This window comes from Pelecanus crispus, chromosome 1, assembly GCF_030463565.1.
Source record: "Pelecanus crispus isolate bPelCri1 chromosome 1, bPelCri1.pri, whole genome shotgun sequence".
NCBI classification, from domain to species: domain Eukaryota; kingdom Metazoa; phylum Chordata; class Aves; order Pelecaniformes; family Pelecanidae; genus Pelecanus; species Pelecanus crispus.
This window is the reverse complement of record NC_134643.1, coordinates 154,816,804-154,841,040: the sequence shown is the minus strand read 5'-3', so window position 1 is coordinate 154,841,040 and position 24,237 is coordinate 154,816,804. Positions and strand designations below refer to the sequence as shown.

The 24,237-nt window shown below is 43.0% G+C and overlaps 1 protein-coding gene across 1 annotated transcript; it reads right to left on the bottom strand.

Moving 5' to 3' along the window:
* Positions 1-11,107: 11,107 nt before the first annotated feature.
* LOC104029053 (interleukin-1 receptor type 2) lies at positions 11,108-23,866 on the bottom strand. The gene is made up of 9 exons (XM_075726906.1): positions 23,829-23,866; positions 22,017-22,147; positions 21,652-21,910; positions 19,273-19,447; positions 17,641-17,815; positions 16,505-16,570; positions 15,110-15,245; positions 12,587-12,732; positions 11,108-11,281 (listed from the first exon to the last, which is right to left on the bottom strand). The coding sequence occupies exons 1-9, from the start codon at positions 23,852-23,854 to the stop codon at positions 11,154-11,156; spliced, it is 1,242 nt and encodes a 413-aa protein (XP_075583021.1). The 5' UTR covers positions 23,855-23,866; the 3' UTR covers positions 11,108-11,153.
* Between the last annotated feature and the right edge of the window lie 371 nt (positions 23,867-24,237).

The window sequence follows — 24,237 nt, the reverse complement described above, 5'->3', positions numbered from 1 at the left end:
TCCTTCTCAACTGAAGCCAGGAAAGCAGTACAGAGATACTGAGTGAGAACATATGGCATGATTTCATATTTTATGTCCTCGTAGACAAATTGCAGGAGACGGCTAGCCCAAAAACAGGAAGAAGAGATGCGAAAAATGTCAGGGTGGAGGTTGAGACTGGGTGCAGTCAGAAGCGGACCGAGGCAGGGAGTCATAAACAGTAGTCGAGGGGTCAGGATTGGTGGAAGAAGTAGTCACACAAGAGGCAAACAGTAGAAATTACACCATAATCCCAATTTTGAATAGCAGTATTTTTCTGTGTCCACCCGCAATAAATGTGTTATACACCGCAGACACCATTTCTCTAATTGACATCCTCCATCCCTTTGACTCCAGCCGGTCCTGGCTTGACTAACATTCAACTTAAAACTGTGATTTTTAATAAACAAAACCTATTTTAGAAAAACATACACACACAAAAAAGTGTTTGAAGAACATAAATAAGATTGCAAAATCAAGCCTTCTGAAATTACACAATGTAAGAATTGAGGATTCAGACACATTAAGATATATTCTTTAAATATATGATGCTTTATATTCTTGTCCCCGCCTGGCAGAGCACAGGATGGACCAAGCCATGGAAGTGAATCAGGCCTGCACCATACAGGAGGTTGTTCATGGTAGATTCCTTTCTTACTCACTGCAAAAGCTGACAGCTAGTAAGGGATGAAGCAGAGGTTGGAGAAAAAGAAAGAGAAGACTGATTTTTTTTTGTAAGGATGAGAATGTTGCCCTTGAGAATCAGATTTCATCCTTAGCTCTGCCACAAAGCTCCTGGGGAATGACAAACAGGTCACTTAAACCAAATATGCATGCGTGATTACTAATGCTGTGTCCATCCTTTGACACCCAGCTGGATCATTAAATTATTTCTTGAAAAAAATGCAGCAAAAAACCTTTGAATTTACTGGTCAAAGAAGGTTAACTGCATGTATTAGTGAATGGATACCTTGTTGTTAATGTCCCTGATAAACACATAGACATTGCAGATAAGCAACAGTTTTGAGTACCTTAAGAAAGCTTTCCTGAGTTTTTTTCTTTTTTATTCTGCAGTAGTATATAATCAGAGTTATTCTGTTGTCCAAAAAAAAAAAAAAAAACCAAACCAAACACACAGAAAAGTTTTCATAAGTTTCATCTAGGCAAAAATTAGAACTGTTGGACACCTTCTTTCTTTACTTCCATCCTGCACTTGTGTGTATTCGTTATGAGGTACAGAAATTGGTTCCCCACGTCCATAGAGCAAACATGGCTTTGAAAAACAGCATTTGATGCCCTGTCTTTAACCTCTGGAGAGCCATAAAGTCCAGGCAGTGGGTTCAGGAGGCCCGAGCATTTGTGATGTTCTGAAATGCTCTCTGGGGCCTGTGAGAGCGCAACAAATAACTCAAGTTCATTAGTTTGTATTTTTTTAAAATAATGTATTAAGCTATTGAATAGTAAGTTGCAAAAGTCTAAAATACTTCAGAGGGAAGTATATGTCCCTCAGGCTAATGGCATGCCAAACTAAAATATCCAAGCTCTAGTGTTGGGTTTAGTCTAATTCTGCTATGGCAATGAATATAAATGTAAGCAGTCAATGACTTTTGAATGCAAGGAGGTCAAAAGGTGAGCAAACAAATCACATGCAGAAAAAAATAACTGTGCTAACTTTAAAATTGCCCTTTTCTTCAACCAAAACATGCACACATTAACTGTTTGTCCTAAAAAGACAAGTTCAGACCAAGTGAAAAAAGCTGCAACTGTTAGTCACTTCTTAACAACCTACTGTGTTTCATTAGGAGTCTGACATTTATTTCATGACCTAAATTTCTCCATCTCACATGAACCTGGAGTCATCACTCTTACAGTGTATAAATGACATGAGAAATGCCAAAGTTTGAAAATACAATAGTATCAACATCTGCATTTTAAAAAAATCCATTAAAAATGCCTCAGCTCACATTATTTTGTTGTAATACATAAATAGCGTGCTGTCCCTGATCCCACGCATTAAAGTTTTACTCAGGTCACATGGAAAGGCTGAATGACAGTATATGACCACAAGCATCCGTGAGTTAGTGACATATTTTGGTTGGTGTTGAAAAAATGAATTACGTGCCCAATTTCATGTTAGTTATATAGCGAGAAGTCAAAGGTTCCCACCTTGTGAGCCAGTCTGAACGGCCTCATCCCTGAGGAAAACATCCTTATATTAGGAACTGAAGTCAAAGTAACTGCATTGAAACATCCACACAGGGACAGGAACAGCTAGGCCTGGGGCATGGTTGGCTTGACATCACCTGGGACTTTGGCTGACCAGAGAAAATAGCCTGAAATGAAGACGGGGCTATGCCATGGAGGTAGAGATGTACCACTGGTGTAAAAGGGCTTTCCCCTTTCTCACAGGAGATAGCACAAGAGTTGGGGTCTGGAGGGCAGGCAGGGTGCCCTGGCCACCATGAGAAGTGGGATGTAAGAGAATGGGAGGTGGGGGAGTTGTGCTTCTCCCAAAATAAAAGCCTATTTGTTTCAGGTTACAGTGACATTGGTCCAATATGCCTGTGTCAGCAGGCCACATGTTTTTAAATCCTTTTTCTCCCTCTCTGGTTTTTCTTTCAATGAGTGAGCAAAATGCTTTGATTTGGAAGGAAAAATTGAGTGCCCAGAAACTCAGGGGCTCCAAAGATCTGAAGAGAGAGCCTGCAAAGCTGCCAGGTCTTGGGCTATGAGGTCTTGTCTGTACCACACCAAAACACCAAGACCTGACATCTCCACTCAGGTCTCCACCCATTCACCATGCAGGTTCCTCTGTTTTTTCCCCCCATGCAGGAAGGTGGGTCCCACCATGTGCCCCCTCCCATTCTCCTCTGCCCTGACAGAGCAGAAGAAAGGAAGAAGTGTGAGAAGATGCAATGGAGTTTTCTTTCTCCCCTTGGGAAGATGTCTTGGGAAGAGAGGAAGCAGAAGGACTACCACTCACAGGTGAGCTGCTGCCAGGACTGGTCTCTTTGCTCTCCCTCCCCATCTCCATACTGAAACAGCCCCCAGGCAGGAGGGAAGGGAAGAGTCCTGTCTGCTTCTGCTGGGTTTTCTAAATGGTTGCTCTTCAGTGGAAAGTGGGTAAATGGGGATAGCATCCACTCAGAGAGGATTTCTACCTCTCCTGAGCTCATCTGCAAGAGTCCTAGCTCATCACGTAAGAGTCGTACCAGCCCCAGGTGAGGCTTCATGACCCGCATGGAAAGCTGCATGGATTTGCAACACTGACAAAGGTACACAGCTGAATAAAATGAACCCATCCCACCACCCTGAGCAGGCTCGTTGTACAGTAGGTCCACTTGCATCCACTTTGTTGAAATATATGCTACAAGCATAATAAATGAAAGGAAGATGGAGAAAAAGGAAGTGCTGAAATGGGACCAACTGCCTGGAGAGACCTAGGACCAAGGATAATCTCTGTAAATTGTTTTTTGCCTGTGCAAACAAGCTGTAGCATGCTTAGACCTCCTCAGAGCATTGCATCATAATAATTTGTTTTTAAGAATAACAAGACTGAAGTCCCATGATCCACTTTTAAAAATCATTATATAAGTAGGATTTAATTAGTTTTCTTAATCAAAAACAAATAGAATGAGTGCCTATGTTAAATATTACAAGTACTAAATCTAAACTGCAAAGTTGGTGACTGATCTATACGCAGTCTCAAACTGCCTCTGCGTAACTAGCTTGTCCCATACTGGGTAGACAGTTGATGAAAAACTTGAGTTACTTATTGAAGGAGGGGCAAGGGAATTGCTTTTGGGTAAATCAACATTCTGCTTTTATAATTAAAGTTAAAAAAACCCAACATCCAGGCACAGGCACTAATCCAGAAATGTGATCCCATAAGCTATAAAGCATTTCTGTCAAGCCTCTAGCAGTTGTGTTTCAGCAGCTGGTTTCTATGTCCTAAAGCACTCTTCCGGGGCTGGGAGTTGGACGCCACTGCCACTTATCATTACTGCGCTTTTTGCTCCTTGTCTCTAGTGACATGACATTCCCAACAAAGACTTCACTCTTGCTGCTTGCTTGCAGTCTAAGAGATCCTGCTAGCCTTAGCTAGGAAGCTCCTGCGACCGTTGCTGGGGCAATGTTGCTCCATGGTGGTTCCCAGTGCACAGCCAAAAGTGAATGCCACAAAAGCAGCCATTAAACAGTAAAATAAACAAGCAGAAAGCAACATTCATGAGACTGAGTGAAAAAGAACAGAGTGGAGCTTAAGGGCCTCCTCCTCCTCTTCTCTGCATAATGCGGGCACTTGGTCATATGAAGAGCTAACTCATCTCTTAAAACACAATTTTGTTTAGAGACTGGATCACTCCCTCCAGTAGGAAAGCCAAATCTCATTAAGAGCTATTTTCCAGGGGCAACTGGCATCTCCTGGCAGAGTTTAAAGCAGATTAGGACTTTGGATATGTCTACAAATACACATCCAGCAATTGTGTTCAGTGTTTAATTCTTTTGATCTTCCAGCCCTTACAAGCTTGAAAAGGCTGTAAATATGGGCACTGGAGATTTAACTGAGGAAATAACAATAACACAATAATTAAACTCTTAGATAGCGGGGTTTTATCTTCAGCTGCCCAGCCCTTTTTCAATGGAAATGAAGAGCACAAAGCCAGAGGACATGATGCAGCCTTGCAGGAAGACCCCCTGCTGTCACACACGTCAAATCCCTTTCATAGCTGTACCCAGCTCCAGGTTAAAAGTCATTTCTTTTCCTAGCCATTACTCCTGCTGAGAAGATCTTTCAGGACCTCACTGCTGGAGTGATTAGCAGCCAACTTAATTTTGGTTATGTATTTTTCATCCCAGTCTCCTTCATTAGCAGAAATAATTGCATGCCCTTGCTTTTTTACTTTCCCACTGGATATGCTTACGGACAGTTACCATGGCCTGTCTTTGCCTTTCCAGGCAGAAGATAAGCTCGTATTGCCTATCCTCACAAGTTCTCCTTTCCCCAAGTGTCCTTGCAGCACCTCACCCCGTGGGAAGCCACCCTCTTCCACTCATCCTTACCTTCTCCCATGCAATCCATATTTCCTACATGGCACCACATCAGCATGGTAATTAAAAAAAAAAAAAAAAAAAAAAAAAGCTTATACATTCTTTCCTAGCAAGAAGCAATCAGTCATACAGCTCTGCCACTCTTTGGCAGCAATGTGAATCTCTGATCTTTCTCTACTGTACTTCCTCCTGCATTTTACTGGCTTAGATTCAGCAGGTAACCTACCCATCAGCTGTGATCAAAGGCACAAAGTAGCTCTTGTCTACTCACAAGAAGGAGGCCCTAGTATCCAGCATCCATAAGCTAGCCATGTTATGATGACGAGAGCTGAGAAACCACTGTGGCTTGCCCACTGTCTCCTCTGGAGAGTTCTCAAACCGGCTGAAGACCAGCCATGGTAAGTCCCAGTCAAAAAGAAAAGAGTGACAGAAATGTATGGAGGGTACATGTAGTGATACCCTTCAATTACTTTGTTCATCTGTGTCCCCAACTTGAAAGCCGCAAGTTACTTGAGAGGGTTTTTTTGCAAGTAAACAAATACAGTATCAATGATTTCCATTCATAGTCTGGCCTCCCTAGCACTTATGACGAAGCATATTTGGGAGCCAAAGCAAGCAAACAGGATGATTCATTTATCCCACAGCTTAGCAGATGGATGAATCCTCTATAACCAAGGCAAAACAGGACCTCCAAGGCTTTAAACAAATAGTACTGCTCAAGCCCCGTGAGACAGAAATGCTGGCAATGCATCATTGTCTGCAAAGAAATCAAGACTCACATTTGTATGAAATTTAAGTACATACAAGTGAACTTCCTGTGGCACTACTCAACAGATGACAAACCAGTAAAACAGTGAGAAAGAGAGGACCTTCACTTCTTGCCAGGACTGAGAGATCGACTTTTTCGCATGTTACAAAGGACTTTGCTGTTTACACCTGAAGTTGTCAGAAGGTTCTGAGACGATTTAGACTGTTGCAAAAACCTAGAATTAGTAGGAGGGGCACACAGCTATAAGAGCCAAACTACACTTTGCAGTTAAAGATTCTGTAATGGATGAATTTCCCAAGTTCTAACAAGTGATCTTGGATCTATGGAGTTTTTAATTTCCCCATTATTATTAGGTGCCTGGCTCTCCTTTGAGGAACTTCAGGAAGATAATGATATGTCCTTCTTGAAAACTGACCAGTGCTATATTTCATCTGTTTTATTAAGCTCTTTACATCGTGGATACTAGCCAATGTATAGACTGATATAACACACTAAAAGCAGACTAATGAGTTATATATATTTGTAGTGGTTTTCTTATCGACAGCCTGTGTTTGTCCACTGGCAGCAGGCTAATTTTATGATATTTCATTTGTGCATAACAATATTTTTTCCGGTCTGCCGCTGTTGCCCAGCAGTGCCTGCTAGGAGCAGGCAGGAGCTGGCTGCAGTGGGAGCTGAGCTGGCTGAGCACTGTGGAAGGGCTGGCAGCCCGTGCTTGCACTGAGAGCCCCCGGCTTGCCTGCAGTCGTGCAGCAGACTTCCTCCTGTCCCAGGGAGGCTCTGTGTAGTTCAGCCTCACACACACACAGCAGCTCTTTCTTTTCTTCCTGTAATAGCTGTGGCACTTCATGACCACATGGTCCGTGAGCCACAGACATTTTTCCAAGGCATTGACCAGACATTGTCAGCCTGTCTCTTATGTTGGGTCCCGCAATACATACCTTTGTGTCTGCCTCCCAGCGTCTTACCATATTTTCATTTAGCATGAGCCTGTGTCCTTGCTCTGCACAGGGAGCTGCCAGCATTAAAGTAATTTCCCAAGAAAGCCCAGTAGCCTTGACTATATGTCCTGGCCTTAAACCTGTTTCTTCTCCAATAACCTGAAATCAAGTTGTCCACAAACAATCATTCCCATAATCCTGGGTGGATTTGTCTCACTTTAACTGGTGGAAGAAGACAGGCATCTCTAGATGGCAATTCATCCCATTTATTTTAGGCACCAGAGAGAACTCTTTCTCCACGGAGTGGAGAGTAAACATCAATGGTTAGCTTGGACCAGCTGCATTCCTTTTGGCTGCATGAAGGCTGGATGAGAGGCACCCAACCCTAGGCTATCTTTAGCAGCTCCAAGGTTACGAGTTGAAAGGGAATTCTCAGCTTCCAAACATAAGATCTATTCCTTACTTTGTTTTGCTCTCCTAAGTCTCTTGCTTTGCAGACTTGAGTCAGAAAAATCATCAAACACTTTCATCAGCTATTCTCATATTTAAATCATTATTCCTGGCAACGGTATTTCACATTTCTTGTCCTCCTGCATGCACACCATCCCTCCCCAGCTACTAGAATAAAAAAAAAATTAACCTTCTTATCTTGATCTGCCAAGATCAGCTCTGTGCACAGATCCAATTCTTATTTCCACTTGCTCCCACATTTATACAAGGGTTTAGTTTGGGAACTAGGAGATCTAGTTATTTGATGCTCTCCACATGACATGTTTACTTTGTTTTAGGTGCTACTCTGGTCAAACATTAGTTATGCTGTCTATTTAGATGAGTAGCTGACATCAAGATCATATATGCTGAGTAAAACAAGAAAATAACTGTTAACTGAACTCACGTTTCCTGGAAAGAACTACTTCCACAGGAGCAGCCACTGTCCTGGATGCTAACTCATGCCAAGACCATGGGACACCAGTCTCTTCCCCTCTGTAGATGTTCCTTTGAAGTTGTTGCAGATAGATGAGCTCTCTGGCAAATGTTATAAACTCACACAGTTCCAGGAACAAGGTGGCCTAGTCCTCCTTACATCATTAATTTTTCTGAAGAGAAACATTGTGGTGCAGAGCCCTGAATTCTTGATGTCAAGTGGTGTTCCTTAATACTGTATTTCTTTTCAGGTCCAATTATAAAGTGGTACAAGTCCTCAGTCTCAGTTTGCCTTGAGATTTAGGACATTGTCTCCTCAAAATACATTGAGGCTAATGACTCTGAACTTCCCAGGATGGACCTACACAAAGCACAGCAGCAACCAAAGATCTCTAATTTTAACAAAAAAGGAGACAAAAATTTTGCCTTTGGGAAGCTGAATAAGACAGACCTCCCTGCCCAGGGAGCACATGCTAAATTCACACCCCCACAGTGACAGTCTGTGTTAACCTACATTTCCAGAAGTCCTCCCACAGAAGTCAGTGGAGGGACATAATACGTCAATGGTTGGTAGCCAGAGAGAGAAAGATCACCCAATACCACGTGCCCAGAGTGAGCCCAAACACTCGGGGGACTGCGGAGCAAGGACAGCCATGAATGTGGTGGCAGTCAGGAGAGGAGCTTGGCCCATCAGGGTTTGGTCTCCCTTGAGTGTGACAAGGCACAGCTGCAGGGCCAGAGCAGAAGCAGCTGAAGGATGGAGCTCATCTGCAGCCCCACAGAGCAGGGGTCACTGTGCCCCCAGGGGACGAGCCCCTCTGCGGCCGAGCACTGGAATAATCACAACTCTCTGGGGAAGAGCTCCCACCGCAAAAGAGCCATCTCACATCTTCCTTCCCATCCAACTCACACACCAGCACTTTGTTTTGGTTTTTTTTTATTATTATTATTTTTCACATAACATTTTCAAAAACAATTAAACCCTGTTACCCTTGTTTATAACAGTACCAATCAATGTAAACCATTTACATTGTGTAGGTCACTTCTTCAAGTCTACCGGTAAAACATTAACACTATGTAGTTCACTTGAACAAGTCTACCTATGATGAAAGCCTTCAGAATATTACTATACCAGTAGTCAGAGAAGCAAATATCACGTCATAAAAGATAAACCTTTGCTTCTTTACATTCCCCGTGTATTCAAGATGACACTGAGCATGTAACATCAGTTCTCTCTATGCCTAATTTTTACCTCACATTCACATTTCTTTCTCCTTCTCTAGTTTGGAGGAGGATCTGAGGTATTTAACTTTCTTATGGCACCAATACTGCTTATACCAAAAGTTCTACTTCTTTTCCACTACTCAGTGAAATCCAAGCCCGCACCTACATCCAGATGTTATCACACTGCTCTTGGAGGATACAGATGGATAGGAAGAACAAACCACATTTTGAAAGGTTACACTTACTGGCAAGCCTAATTTGTTCTCTCGTTACAGACTGTCTGTTGCTTGATAAAAATGAGCATTCCTGATGTACCTAAAACATTTTTCATGTTCCTTCCAGCAATGGTCAGTTTGTCTATAGTTTTTTTCCTTCAAAGAGCAGATATCCAAGTGATTTGACTGTTTTCCACACTTGCAGCCACCTTTTTCCCATCTGCCCCAAAAATATATGTATTCTTTGTCATCATGTTTAACACCCTGCACTTGGAAACAGTAAGTCCTGTCATCTTGTTTGGTTGTCATTGACTCACATTGAGTCAGAAATCTAATCTGTGTGCTGGTATCTTCACAGCAAACATTTAGGGTATTTAAAGGAAGACTTTGGCTTAAATCTTATAAAATGTGGATTCTTGCTAATAGATTGAAGGGTTTCTTAATTCAAGCTACCTCTGAGTCTTTAAAATCCTTCCAAATATATATTGGGCTAAACTCAGAACCAGCTATACATGATGGTGCAAAGGAATTAGATTATGGCCTCTCCCAGATGGATGCGAGTCATTCATTTCTCTAGTTTGTGGGACCACATGCAGTTCTAACATTCCTACTTTACAATTTGTTTCTTTGGAGCCAACGTTCTTCCTGACTATTTTTTTTCCTGCAAAGTTTGAAAAATCTCTGGGCTGATTTACTTGAACAAAAAGCTTTATCTTCAGTGTCTATGAGAGGTGTCAGTTACAGGTCTGTAACAACCTAGACCTTAAGACTGGATCTCTTCCCTTCCCATACAGGTGGAGATAATACACATTTTATATGATGGAACTATTTCTCAGCTATCACAAGTGTTATCTTTTGGAAGAGGAAGTAACCAAGTCATTCTGCTCATTCTGATCCTCAAAGTACAACATGGTCACTGATTATTTATTGCTCCCTTCTGATTTATGTCAAGACTGGAATCCAGTTAGATTAACCTAATGGGCAGTGTTTTGCATCATGAGTAATCAATTTGCACACTTCCATCTAAAAGACACAAGGTTCCTGAAGCTGCAACAGCTTTAGACTGATGCAGACTCATTGTTTATGGGAATTGATGACAGACTTTTATACTCACATCAGCAAGGAGAATTAGGCCAGTCATGAAAGAGTTAGAGGCACAGAAGAGCAAGACTGTACATTATTACTGGTAATTTGTCCAGTCACTTCCAGGAATAAAACTTTGGTTTATGTCAAATGACTCTCAAACCCTCAAAACACTAAAACATCCCTCCAAATTCTTTTCTTGGCAAAGATGACAACATGTTGCAGCTGCCTATGAATCTCTAGCTATGAGATACTGGTAGATAAAATAGAACTGAATTCTCCAATGTACAATTATCTGTTACGCTGATGTAGTTATTCCCGGAGGAGGGAGTTAATTTAAGCAAAGAGTGATCCAAATTGTGAAAAAAATTTAGATTTTCTGTGAAAAAGTTTTGTAGATATACAGTTGCCATGACAACTGTATTTGGCTCTGGAAAAGGGAAAAAAGTGGCTGTTTTTAGACTGAAGTAAACTAAAATTAGTTTGAATGCTTAAGAAAACTGCGTTTTCATTCTGGTGTAGAATAGTCCTTCTGAGCAAGCTTTCTTAGTTTCTGTTCTTAGATTTTAGGGTTTTTCTTTTCCTGTTGTTTTTAAACAATAAGACTATTGGAATTACAAAGGGTGAGAGCACCTTCCTTTCCCTACCTTTCCCATATCCAGGGCACATTCCTGGTATTCTGTGTTCCAAAATGCTACAGATTGCACCCTAGCTGCAAGATAACAGAAGCAGGTTTCCTGCATCTAGGCAGCATAAAAATGCAAACTTTTATTTATAAGTCAATCAGATCATAGAAGACTTGGAGGAGAGGAAAATATCTGATATATCAATCTGCTGGGAAAGCAGTTTGATCTGAAATGTCTCTGTGTCTCACGTGAAAGATAGCCAGGATGATTTTTGTTCTGTTGGCGGCTGAAGAATAAAGCAGATTTAAACCTTCGCTATTGTGTATCCTTTATCGTCTCTCTGCTTCCAGCACTTGTGTATGCATATCGCCCCCAAGATCACGCAGGCCAATGCGACGGGAATCATTACAATGTACCAGGACAAGCCGACAGCTGGAAAAGTAAAGAAATGAAATATTTCCAGAAAAACTTCCCAGGAACATAGCTCTCTAAGTTCAAGGAGGAAGAGGAAAAATCACAATAAAAAGGATGTCTGCAAGTTAACCTTCCAGCAGGGCTGATCACCTGTGAAAAGAAGAGGCCTACTGATTGAGCACTCTGGGAAATGTGTTTATGAAGATGGGAGGAAGAATTGGAAAACAATAGAGGGTCAGAATTTAAAGTTCAATCCTTTTGCGTATATATGACTCTTCCCAGCTCCTGCTCAGAGCGGCTATGTGTTTTCTATCTTAATTTGGTGGAAACAGAGACACTCCAAGGAGGAAAGAAAAGCACCGTGTGGAGAGGGAGTACATAACATCTGGTCTGCCCTCAAGCTCTGTGAATAATTTTCTCATAGAGAGCGGCCTGTAAATTACTAATGATCAAGCCAAAACTCTGAGCTTTTTCCCGAAATACAGCTAATTTCCAAGACCAGTGTCTGTCCAGACCATTTTGGATTATTCCGGCCTATATTGGTTCATGGATTGCCTCCTCTGTAGTAATACCTGTGTAGCTCATGGAAGACAAGGGCAGCACGTCATCTAGCAAATGAGTACAAATCCCTCATCATAGGATGCTCGAGCGAGTCATGAGTTATAATTCATAATGAAGACTGTAAATGTTCATGTGCCTTTCTAAGACAGTGTGAGCAAGCTTTGGTGATTCATCAATGTCATGCAAAGAAACAATTAGCATTGCTTCACTTTGTTTTTACAGCTGGTTCTTGGCCAATGGTCTATCACACTGCAACATTAATTGCATTGAGCTTAGGGCTTCTCTTCCTATCACTAGGAGCCAAAATAACAACACCCATCATAATTTGCACTTCTTGTTATTTTAGCGGTAGTCTGTGCATAAGGAGAAAGAACACTCTGATCTTTATTCTGCTATTGTCTTTTTTTTTCCCTGCTTGTTGAGGAACTGGAGGAGATCTGGCCCTTCTGCACCCAGTGGGAGTTTGCCAGTAGTCTTCCTGGAGCCATCGTTTCACAAAGTGTATCTAAATTTGAGCCCTACCCAATGAACAGATATACCAGCACAGATCTTTATGCCTGCAGAGGATGTCATTGAATGACCCACAGAAATTGTATTTTGTGAACAGGCTATTCCAAAGTCTACAGGTGAAAGAGGCGACCAGTTTTTCCCCAGGCAATAAGTCATCTCGATACTAGCTCTGACAGTATGAAAGGCTTGGGTGATAATTTAGCATTAGAATAATTATAACAATTATCCCAAATAAGCAGTCAAACTACTTACCTTCCTGCTTGACCCTTGTTGGCAGTGCTTGGAATCCGTATGTGTTCTGGGCCAGACACGTAAAGTCTGTGTAAAAATCCACTTCTTCAACAGAATCAAAAATCAGTGGCACTTCAATGAAGTTTTCACCATTTTCTACAATTTCTCTGGAAGAGAAAGAAAAATTTAATGTCAAGTCCTTTTATAAGTTGGCTTTTCTCTGTTTGATGTTGTCATTCTAACAGTACATTGCAAGAAAATGCATTGGATGTTTGCTCATTTCTGAACTAGCCTCTCGGCATTAGAAGACACCTGTGTCTTCCAGCCCAGTTATGCCAACTATTTGAGTCTCAGTGGTCAGTGCCCATCCTGCACTTGAATCTTCCAGGAAAAAAAGAAGACCTGGATTTGTCTTGCAAAAATAAAGAAAAGGGAGGGAAGAAAGGCAAGCAGAATTCTGTATAACTTTGAGCTCTCTACACAGCATCATGGAAGAACCTAATTCCTTCTGTCTGACCACCTATTCATTTCTGAGGTGAATTCTTACTGTCAGCTGGAAGAGGACATATGGAGAACATAAACTTGCAAATGGTCACTCAGCAAACTGAACCACCGTTCCTGTCTATCACGTGCCCAAAGCCAAGAGCTCAATACAAGAAACTGTCTAGGAGGTTTCCAGCTTGTTTCAGCCTGATTGTTTCATCAGTCCAACTGTTTAAAAGTAGTTTTCTAACTGCAGTCAACCATTGTCTCTTGATATCATTTAGTCATTGCTGGAGAAGTTGTCCGGCTGCTCTGTAATGATCTGATCATGAGTCTGTTATGCACTGCAGCAATGGAGTTCCCTGTGTACTCCTCCAGGGACGGTACCGCAGGAATGCAGCTAAACATCAGTGGGTGATTTGCCAGAGATTTCTGCGGGGAATTTGTTTTCCCAGTGGCATTTGACCTGTTTTGCCTTGCTGCCATTCTGAGGCTTCCAGCAGAACTCACACTCCATGGGCTCTGCATGAGTCCTAGCTGGGATGGTCCCTGTCCTTGTGCAATTCTATAATAATATATAACAGTAATAATGACAGTGATAGTATTAATAAAAATAATTCTTAAAGTCCAAGTAAGAAGGTACATGTGCTGCTCTATTCTAAAGCCTGCAGAGACTATAGCCACAGTACGTTTTATGGCTCCTGACCACAGGTTTAACGTACTGTCACTTATCCATGTAAACAACATTATAAATTAATGGTCTCAATCATGCTGTGAGGAATGTGAAAACACATAAGGGCTTGGGCATACAGCTGAGTTACCATGTTACCTCTGGCTGCAGCTATGCAATAAACTAAACATGGCCAGGTTGTTATCTGGCACTGATGGCCACAAATGGCCAAAACCAGCTCACATCCATAACTGTTAAACACTCTTGTCCCTCAAAATAGGGATGCACATCCCCAGACTCTGTTGGGAGTAGACCCTGCCCCCCACTAAATCCTAATTGATAGCCAAGAGCTCTTTGGGAAGGTGCTAGCTGGTGAGTGACCAGTTTAACCATCAACAGCAGAGACAATGGTATCCCAGAGCTCAGGAACCTTCCCAGCATTGTCCACCAGTACAGGCAGAGCCACTGGGACCCAGATGAGGGTGATGATCTCTGTGGACACATCAAATGAGAGATAAAACACGCCAACTTAGATCTCAATGAAGAGATTTCAGTCGGTAGGTTTACCTCACATTTGCTAAAGCACTAGGAGCATGCCTGAACGTAGCAAGTTAGCGCTGCGCTGGTGACATGTGACAGGTACAGCAAACAGATCTTTTCTCTCCTTTCCTAGCAGGAGAAGCCTTGAGGCATGCAGCTATGAGGCAGCTGGAAAAGCCTTGAGGCATGCAGCTATGAGGCAGCTGAGAGAAGGCTCCGCAAGATGGGGAGAGACAATGGATCAGTGCAAGAGGATGTGGGACATCCTGCTTCACCTCCCACCAGCATCCCCTGCAGTGCTTCCCTGGCGCCAGCTCTAGCACTCACTGGGTGTCTCTGTGAGTCAGTTTAACTCACTAATGTGGAAAACAAGAACCCTAAGCGGAAAAACAGTTATATTTTAAAAAAAACAAGATACAAACCACTGGATAGTTTTCTGTTCAGTTAAACTCATGAATGTCATGGAGAGGATGTTGCTGTTTCACTGGCACGGGACCAAGGAGAGAGATAAGAGAAGCACTGGGAAGGATCAAGTCCCATTGCTTTCCACTGCAGTCAACTCTTACATCAGCTCAGCTGCCCATGAAAATGTGCTTCAAGTTTAACCCTCGAAGCTGGCTCATTTGCAGCATACCATCAATAAAACCCAGAGATAAAGAATTGATTTAACACTACATGGGTTGGGTTTGGGGGTTTTTTTGCTTGCCTGCCTGTTTTATTCTCAGCTCTCCCCTTCACTCCAGATCTGCCCATATGCCATTTCATTACCTAGCATTCAGCTGCACAGAGAGCCCCTGTAACACTGCAGATTAAAACAACAAGCACGAGGAAACACTTTCAGCCAGACTTACTGTCGTTCCCCCTCTGTAATTCTGCTTTGCTTGTAAACCACGTCAACGGCAGTGTCGTTTGCTAGCCATTCCACTTCAGTATGGAAGTGGCTGCTCAGGCCGACAAACACTTTGCATGGGAGAGTCATCTTAGAACCTGTTGGTAAAAGAAAGAATAAAAAACCCATTTGGATATATATGAAGAACTACTCTTTCTCTTGGTGAAAACCAACATCTCCAGCAGGAGATCAAGTTCCCACACACGTCAAGCACCACTACATTCAAAACTGAAGTCCCAGATTGCTTTTGGTCCCCTACTCCTTGGCAGCACGACCCTTCAGTTTGGCAGTCCTTCCCACTGCTAACGAAATTATTTTCCCATTGCGAGAGTTACCAACTCTTGCACTAGACACATTCCTCAGGAGGCAAAGCTGTGTTCTTGTGGCCTTGCTCCTTCTGACGTACTACAGCCCAGAGGGCACGGTGTAATTTACCACTCTGGAGCAACTGCATTAGCCAGCAGTGTAGCTTCACTCAGGGGTAGCTTCACTCAGGGGTGCTGTGGACAAGGACATTCAGCTCAAGGTGGGACCTCCAGAGATAAAGTGATCGGGAAAAAATTCAGAAATTTTGCTATAGTTACTGTAACTCAGAGCTAAGGATAAAGAGCCTACAGACTGGTGTGTATCTATATTATATGGAAAACACAGGGCTCAATAATGCATACAATTTTATTATTATATCTGTGCAGATCGTGATAAAAGGGATATAAAACACTCCACTGAGCTAGATAGGCAAAAAAAAAAAAATGACTAGGTAGTCCTACGCTGATGGAAAGAAAAGTGGCAGGGAAAACTAAGAAGTCATTGGACACAGCTGTGTGTAAATTACCCAAGTTAAAAAAGCTTAGTGTAAAATATGCCTGGCATTTTCTGGGAAAAGGTAATGCAACAGAAATTCTTTGTCATAATGTAGTCTTCAAAGAAAAATTGAGATCCTATCAAGGTACTTTCTAACTAACAACTGTCTAGTTCAAACAGTAAAAAGCAATGAAAAAATGTCTCTTCCCAGAAGAGCTAGATGGCTCATTCAAAGCCACCAGATAACTTCGATCAATTTGAAGGAATATTGAAAACAAATAGTTCTTAGTGAAGGGAGACTGTGAGCAGCTGATCTAAGATTACAAACATGCTTTTCTTGCTTTGTTAGAGGCTAAAATCTACAGCATTTCTGTAGCTTCTCCTACATGAAAGATAGCAACTAGTTGTAGACAGTAAGAAGGAAAAACTACTCAAGCACTGACCCTCAGCAAATATAATCAAAATACAGCAATTTATGCCAACAAATTACACCATAAGAGGACCTGCTCTAATTTTTCTCTGATGAGATGTTGCCAAAAATAATGTTGGGCCTTACCGAGGGCAGCTGATGTCGTCTTTTGCGTTGGATACACAATTATTGGGGTAATTCTCTTTTCTTGTTCTGGAGAGAGAAAGAGAACACAGACTCAGTGCTAGCACAACAGAAAATTTGGGCATCGCCCCAGAACTATAGATAGAAATGTGCCACGTTGCTCAACATCTTTCATCTCCTAGTAAAACATTTGATTATTAAACCCACTGACAAAGAGAGAAATTCCAATTTCAAGCCCAGAGATCTGTGTTTGTGGCGACAGACAGGATCAAGCTCACATCTTGATCCTGAAAGCAAGTCATATAGTGCACCCCGAGGACTTTATGGCTGCTGAGTGCCATTTGGAAGCAACAGTAACATTAGGCACTAAGCACGGTCTTTTTTACGAGCGCTGAGCGCCGAGAGCCTTGCACGCCCATTTCATTCTCGCGAAAACAGAAAAGCCACAAGCTCAAGCAGAGAACGCATGTGTGCGTGACCGAAAATTACACCTTCAGCACTCCCACACCAGCGAGGCCTTCGCGTTTCCAAAGTCCCTTCCACCGGCGGCCATCAGTACCCAGCCGGGGGAAGCAGCACTCTCTTGAGGCCTGCCTGTTGTGGGGCGGGGCCTGCCTGCTGCGGGGCGGGGCCTGCCTGTTGCGGGGCGGGGCCTGCCTGCTGCGAGGGCCGGGGTGAGCCCGCGGGGCGGGGCCAGGGGCGGGGCCAGGGACGCCCGGCCACGCCCGCCCCCTGCTGGCCTCTCAGTGCCCCTCCAGGCACCGGTTTCACCCATTTGCGAAACAGCGGCTTCCCCCCATCCTGAGCAAGTATTAATTGTTTTCTTTCCTAAGCCCTCTGAAGTAATTCGCAGCGATCTCCCCCCGCCACCCAAGACACGGATTACTCGGATTAACAACCACAGGCGCTTGCAACATTGAGTTCTTGCCTCCCAGAACTCTGCTGCAAGTCAGGCAAAGGGGTGACCCCAGCCCTGCTGGGGTGCTGTGGGAAACCCATCGGTGCCGAAGCAAGCACCCACGGCCTCCCCCTGTCCTTGGCAGTCCTGAGAGGCCAAGCATGAGTTCCTCTCCCGAGAGTCATTAACAAAGAAGAGATTTTTCTTAAGTCCTGTAATGTTTTCAGGTGTCAATATTTACCAACAGTCTCCAGTTTAATTGTTCTGGTGATTTCATACGTTACACCTTCATGGGGAAATGACATCTTGCAGGTGTAATAGCCAGCGTCTGTTGGCAGCACAGAAGTCATGATCAGAGAAGCTGAACCTTTCAGAATTACAAATTTTCCATTGTCGTCTTCCAAAGGCAGAGCATCCTGGAGAAAGGACAACAACTGGTGTTATGGCTCAGATGATAGGTGTGGTTACACTCTGTGTAACTTCCAGACAAAATTACTTATCCTTGTCCTTCTGTTATTAAAAGTTCCCTTATCACTGGGAAATCTGAGCAGTTCCACTTTCCCACCAAAGAGCAAGTTCTTCAAACATGTATGCATCTCTAAAATGCTCTGAGGCACTATATGAAGTGCGAAGAATCATTATTTTAATCTATCTATAATGTGTGTATAGCTTTTCAATAAAATGCACATTTTCGGATGGAAAAGATATAGTAGGCTCTTCACTGAGTTCTCTTAAGGGTAGTCATCTAACACATTCTTCTAAGACAAAACCATTTTAGTAACCATGCAGGTTTTCACAACACTATTACTTTCCATACATGACCTCATAAGAGTAATATTCTAAGACATTCTTCTAAGATAAATACATTTTAGTAATCATGCCGGTTTCACAAAACTATTAGTTACCCTACATGACCTCATAAACTGTGATAAATTCCTGCTCTGTATCACTAAGGCTCTGTTCATACATGGGTTGGAGCCCTGCTAGGAGCAATGATGTTCCTTGTCCATGAAGGCAGGCTAGCTCTTTCTGACAGCTGTAGCAAGAACCATATTGAGGGGGGCAGCCCTTTACTTAGATAAGTAAGTAGGTTATAGCCTGCTTCTGAAAGGAATCCTGAGCAGAGACATTTTGCTGGCATGGTACCAATCACGACATAGGCACTGCTGTGTGAAGCCAGCCTAGGTATTGCATCCTATGACAGGAATGATAGCTGCACGAGACAGAGCATACGATCATAGTGGGAGTGTAAATAAAAGCTAAACCAAGGTATTGTGAAAATATAAGAAGAATCCCAAGCTGCCCGGTGCGAGATTGTACAGCTGAGGATGATCGAGTGAAGGATATTTGCCCTTACAGGCAAAACCAAGCTTGCCTATTTGAAAAGCCATGGACTGGCAAGTTAGGCAAGAGAACACTATAAGCATTGTGTCATAAATCCAGTATTTCCAAATGCTGTATTGCAGCTGATTAATGAAAGCTACCCCATCTGAACAGCTCACACGAGGGAAGCGTCACTGGGAGGTCCTACTTTATGGGATTCACTAGAGGGGCCATAAAAAGAAGCATAGCACCAAAGAGAAGGGCCTAACCTGAAATGGCAAACCCTGGAGTCAGGGTAGGTAATCTAACCTTAAAAATAGTTACACTACCTGTGAAAGCATACAACATGTGGAGCACTTCACCCTGTGCTGAGTCCACTGCAGAGAATCCTTCTTAAAATACATACATCTGCCCCAAAATTCCCAGTATATTATGCCATGCTCATGGCTTTAACAGCATCATGTTCAGCAGAAACAGAAGGTGGAGATGTATGTGCCTTTACAAACAGATTGCAATCAGGCTTTGCACAAAGGGGAGGTGAAAGTCCTACCTTGTACCACTTGAGCTCCAAGCTTGTCCTATTTGGTGTAAAATCCCACAGGTCAGGGCAAACAATCTTTCCAGAGGTGAAAGTGAAGAGGACCTGGAGGTAGGCAATCTCCCGAGCAGCTGTTTTGTCCACAACCGTGAGGTGGATGGAGACCTCGGCGCAGTAGGAGGAGTTCCTGCACACAGAGTGGGGAGAGGTGAGCACCCACCAGCCACGAGGGGAACTCAAGTGACACCCTTCATTTCCTCCTGGCTCCGTCTCTGTCCTTAGCTGTTTCTAAGAGGTTAAGACTGAGATCATACCAGGAGGCATCCTGGAAAATCACTGGTACTTTTTTTTCAGCACAATCTAAACATGTTGCTGACACATGTCTGCCCCGGAGCTTCAGTTTTTTCTTTTTTTTGTACACCGAGTTTGCTGTGCACCCTTAGGCTAAGGCATGATGTTAATTTTGCAAGGAGGGGGAACATGTCTGCCTAAACAGTAGCAGGTGTGTCATGAACCCTCCACCATTTCCTTGAAAGAGCTCTTGACTGTGAAAACCCTAATGATTGGGGCATAAAGATGAAATAAAAAGCTTAAAGCATGTATTAAAATACATCTGCAGTTACTATTGCACAACCAGTAGGCATTTCCGTGAGTGCGTATTATTTTGCATAGAAAAGAAGGCCTTGGAAGTTTTACAATATTTAACTTTTCTTTCTGGCCCCAAGCAACAATCGCTTCCAGTCTCAAGGAGGACCAAGCGGGGGGAGACAGGTGCTTAAACCATGTCCTTTCTGACCTCTGAAAGCCTGCCTCGGAGGTGCCTTCAGCCAGGGCAGTGCCTGACCCCGACGGGAGCCAGCAAAGCCAGGGGGTCTGGGCTGCAACCTCCTGGAGAGCAGCCGGGGGCTGCGAGCAGACAGACTCACACTACTGCTGGGGCACTGTGACTGGCTGTCACCTACAGATAGGACATCTAAATCCAAAATACTTGCTCAGCAGAAGCAGAAATCTGTGATAATTTGCTTCTACCCTCATTTTACAGAGTGTTGAAAAAATCTGGTGGCTTCCCTGTGGGATGATTTGCAAAGGAAATACAATTTGTTTGTACCTTATTAATCCTGTAATAGTGTTAGAGGTGAAGCTATGTAGTTGGCTCTTGCATATCTTTTTCAAATGGGTTTCACAGCATTTTACTAAAGCTGTCAGTACCACTGCCACAGTGTTATAGGTTGAGGAACTGAGGCAGAGTAGTTCAAAAAGGGGATTAAAAACCACCCTGGGAGGTCTCAGGCAACTACTCTGTGCTCTAGGACAATACTTGCAACCTTTTGTTATTCTGGCCTCACTATCAAAGTCTTCTCTTCTGCCCCATCACTGCAATTGCTGCCGAGACACGCGAAGAGCCAACCCAATGTGCTGCGCAGGATTTATTAACTTGAGTTCTGCCTATCCATCTCTTCTACTGCTGACACACGTCACTCACAAGGTGTGCCTTGCCAGGAAGGAAACTGCATTCTACACAGGCAGCTCCAGGGATGTAGAGATATTTTCCACTACAGACCCCAGAGCAAGGTGCCAGTTGCCAGGGGTGTACTGGGAGGCCAACTGGATGGAGGAGCTGGCAGGGGACAAGGACCTGGGACACCTTCTGGAGTTCAGGCTGTAATGGTGACAGGTAGTTTTTGCCTTCCTTGGTCTGCCACAAATCCAGACCCTGGTACCTCTTTCAAAACTGTATAACAGGCTGCCAGACTGTAAACACTCAGAAAAAAATGACCAATGGGGCTGAAAAAAGCTGTGGCTCAAGTCTCAACCCACTGCAATATCACAAGTCTGGTACCAGTCCAGTAAATACATCTCATGAAAGATCTTCCAGCAATACCAAGGAAATGAAATTCTGGTTTAAAATGTGAAGCAGAATAAAAGTAAAGACTGGGAAGAAGGAAGCCACTGCAGAGCCACTGTGCCTTGGTATATGCTTCGTAAGGCAATCTGAAGTGCCAACAAGGCTATTTGCTTCTCTGGAGCTGTAACACGAGGGTTGCGTTCCACAGAATCCCCTGCCTGCAGCATGTCCCTGCTTGCCATAGCCCTGACTGGCTCATAAATAAGCCAGAACAAACTCTCTGTACACTGTATCCTCGTGAGATTGTAGCCAGAGCAGTAATACTGTGTCACGATTTATCCAGATTTCAGTATATATATATATATCTAGGAGACACACAATGCATTTAAGAGTTCTGACTTCCCACATTTTTTTCTCTAATGAAGTCGGTGACGAAATGGTCTTATACAGACATGCTCTGAATGTAACTGGAGTTTAGAATCAAGCTAATGTATTTTAGACATAGTCATCTTGTTAGTGCACTGGATTTTCTTTTAAATACCCACCTTCTGGTGCAGATATATACTCCTGAGTCTTCTAGCGTTGCTGGTAAGAACCAGAGTGCATCTCCTTTTGCCCAGATTCTTGGAACTTCATCTCTTCCTGATATCATGGGGTTTGAACCATTTTTATACCATGTGATATTAGGGCTCAAGGCAGAAAAATCCAAATGTTTATATCTGGGGGAAGGGCATTTCAGAACCACAGATTCTCCATGCAGTTCATAGTAGTGTTTGAAAAACACGGTGTGATCTGGGCAGTTTTCTATATAAATCAGAGATATTTTTACATTACTGTCAGTCAGGAATATTAAAAAGAAGGGAGAGGGAGACAAAGGGGAAAAAAAAAAAAAAAAAAAGCATGCCTTTACCTGTGCTTTTGATTTGCTGGAGTCTGAAAGCGGAGGCACCTGCTGTGCACATCACCAGGAGAAAGAAAAGCCCACACATTTTTTCCCAGGGGAAATCAGAATGAGAAGACTGAGAGAAAGCGTCTTGAAATCTACAGGGAAGTTTATTACAACACAGAAGATACAATGAAAATACTCAGCGTTATCTTAAGAGTTAACTGCTCTTTTCCTCACTCCGGACCTGGTGAGCTTTGGTTCACCCTTAGTGAGCAGAAAGGCTTCTTCATCCCGAGTTTATGGGGGCTGACTTGTGGAACAAGAGCATCTCACTTGGCACAAACACATCACTTCTCTCCCTTTCCTTTCACTCCAAGAAATGCAAACAACATACCACAAGATGCTGCTGTCCCCACAGCTTTTCAGTGTAACAGCTACGGATGGAAAAAATCTAGCTCTGCTTATTTTGCAATAAGATGTGACTGAGGCAGAGGTCAGCTGCTTTGAGTTAGCCGTAGTGTAGTAGCTTGGGTGAGCACAGGAGCAAAGATGCAACAGGATAGAGTTTAGCTCTCTTAAGCAGTCACTTAAGGTTGTATAAACCTCATTAAATCCTGTGTCAGTTTGTCTTCCCCACTGTGGCTACCAAAGTAGGCCAGCTAGTGTAGATCAGGCTGCAGGCAAACTTCCTGCTATAGCCAGAGCCAAGCTTTCAAAGACTCCAACAAGTGTTTCTCTTGGGACAAAAAACTTGGACTCCCATGGCATGAACACCCATCTTGCTGTTGGTGCGCAAGTGGGTTTTCAGTGTGGACACTATTACCATCTGTGCTAAAAAAAGATGAGGAAAACCCGAACAACTTCTCCTAAAAATCAGACATGGTGACACTAAGGGGAAACAGAACTATCTGCTGCCAGTCATTCATTAATTGTCATCTGTATTGGCCTGGCACGGGCAAGGCAGCTTCTGCATACATCGCTGGATGCTTTCTGGTCTGCCACGAGGTTTCAGCAGCTGCTACTCAGTTGGTTGATCATGTGTTATCTCAGTGTAGCACAGGCAAAAATACATAAAACATGCTATATATAGGCACCAGTTTATGCTCTACATAAGGTATTTATGTGCAATACAGTACACATGCACATAATGCATACTATTTCCATTTTATATACAGAAATGTAAATTGCACATATTTAATGTTAGCCTAACACTATGATTGTCCCATAGGATGAATATTAAATGACTGGACAACTACTTCAAATTGTACCCAAAAGCAAAAACATATTTCTACCAATATAACACAGTCATATTCATAGGTACCCACCTTCAGGCATCTTCTGTGTATCCCATCATGCTCATATATAAAAGGCATTCTTAATCCAAATTTCTCCCTGTTCTAGTAGCTATATCTATCTGACATCTGATAGTTTGATTATAATAAACTATTTCCAGCTTACTGTTCTCTCTACACCACCACAAAGCCAACCGCTTGCTCAATAATACTGTTTCATAACCACAGGTCATCTCCCCTACCGCTAGATCTGCAGGGGTTTCCAGGGCATTGACATGGAGCTGTAGCCCCACTCAGGGATACACCTAGACTAAGTGCTAGTGGCTTCATCTGCGACATTAACAAACCCCATGGCTCACAGGTAATACCCTGTAACAGGGGAGTTTCTCTCTTGTTTGAGCCTTTGCCTGATGAAAATCCTTGGTTATGTTGTTCAGAGCTTTCCAGTCCCTTTGGTTTAGTATCTAGCAAACTCCATAAGCCCTACACAATCTGAGGGTTTAGGGGAGGTTTTCATTCCCAAATTTCCATCAGATTAACTTACCTGTGGTTCTGCAGTCTTTCAGCCATTAGCTTCTCATGAAAAGATATATGACTGAAAATTACTAGTGAGGATCTTATATAGGGTTTAGCTCAACACACAGCGGAAATTTGTCTCTCGTTGCCCAATCAGATTTGTGTCAGAACCAAACAACATTTTAGACCCACCTTTCTTTCCTTCCGTAGGGTGAGGATGAGGGAAACAGAGACACAGAGAGAGAGAAAGAATATGTATTTGGATTTCCCAAAAAAGGGGAAATGACTGCTAAATATATGACTAAATTTCCCTTTTTCTGACGAACGGTAGTTCGTGTACACTCATGTCTTCACATGACTATTTCACGCTCTACCTCAAATAAAAAATTCTCATGGGTAACAAAAGGTGTCCTGCAGCATAGTCAGCAGATAAATAA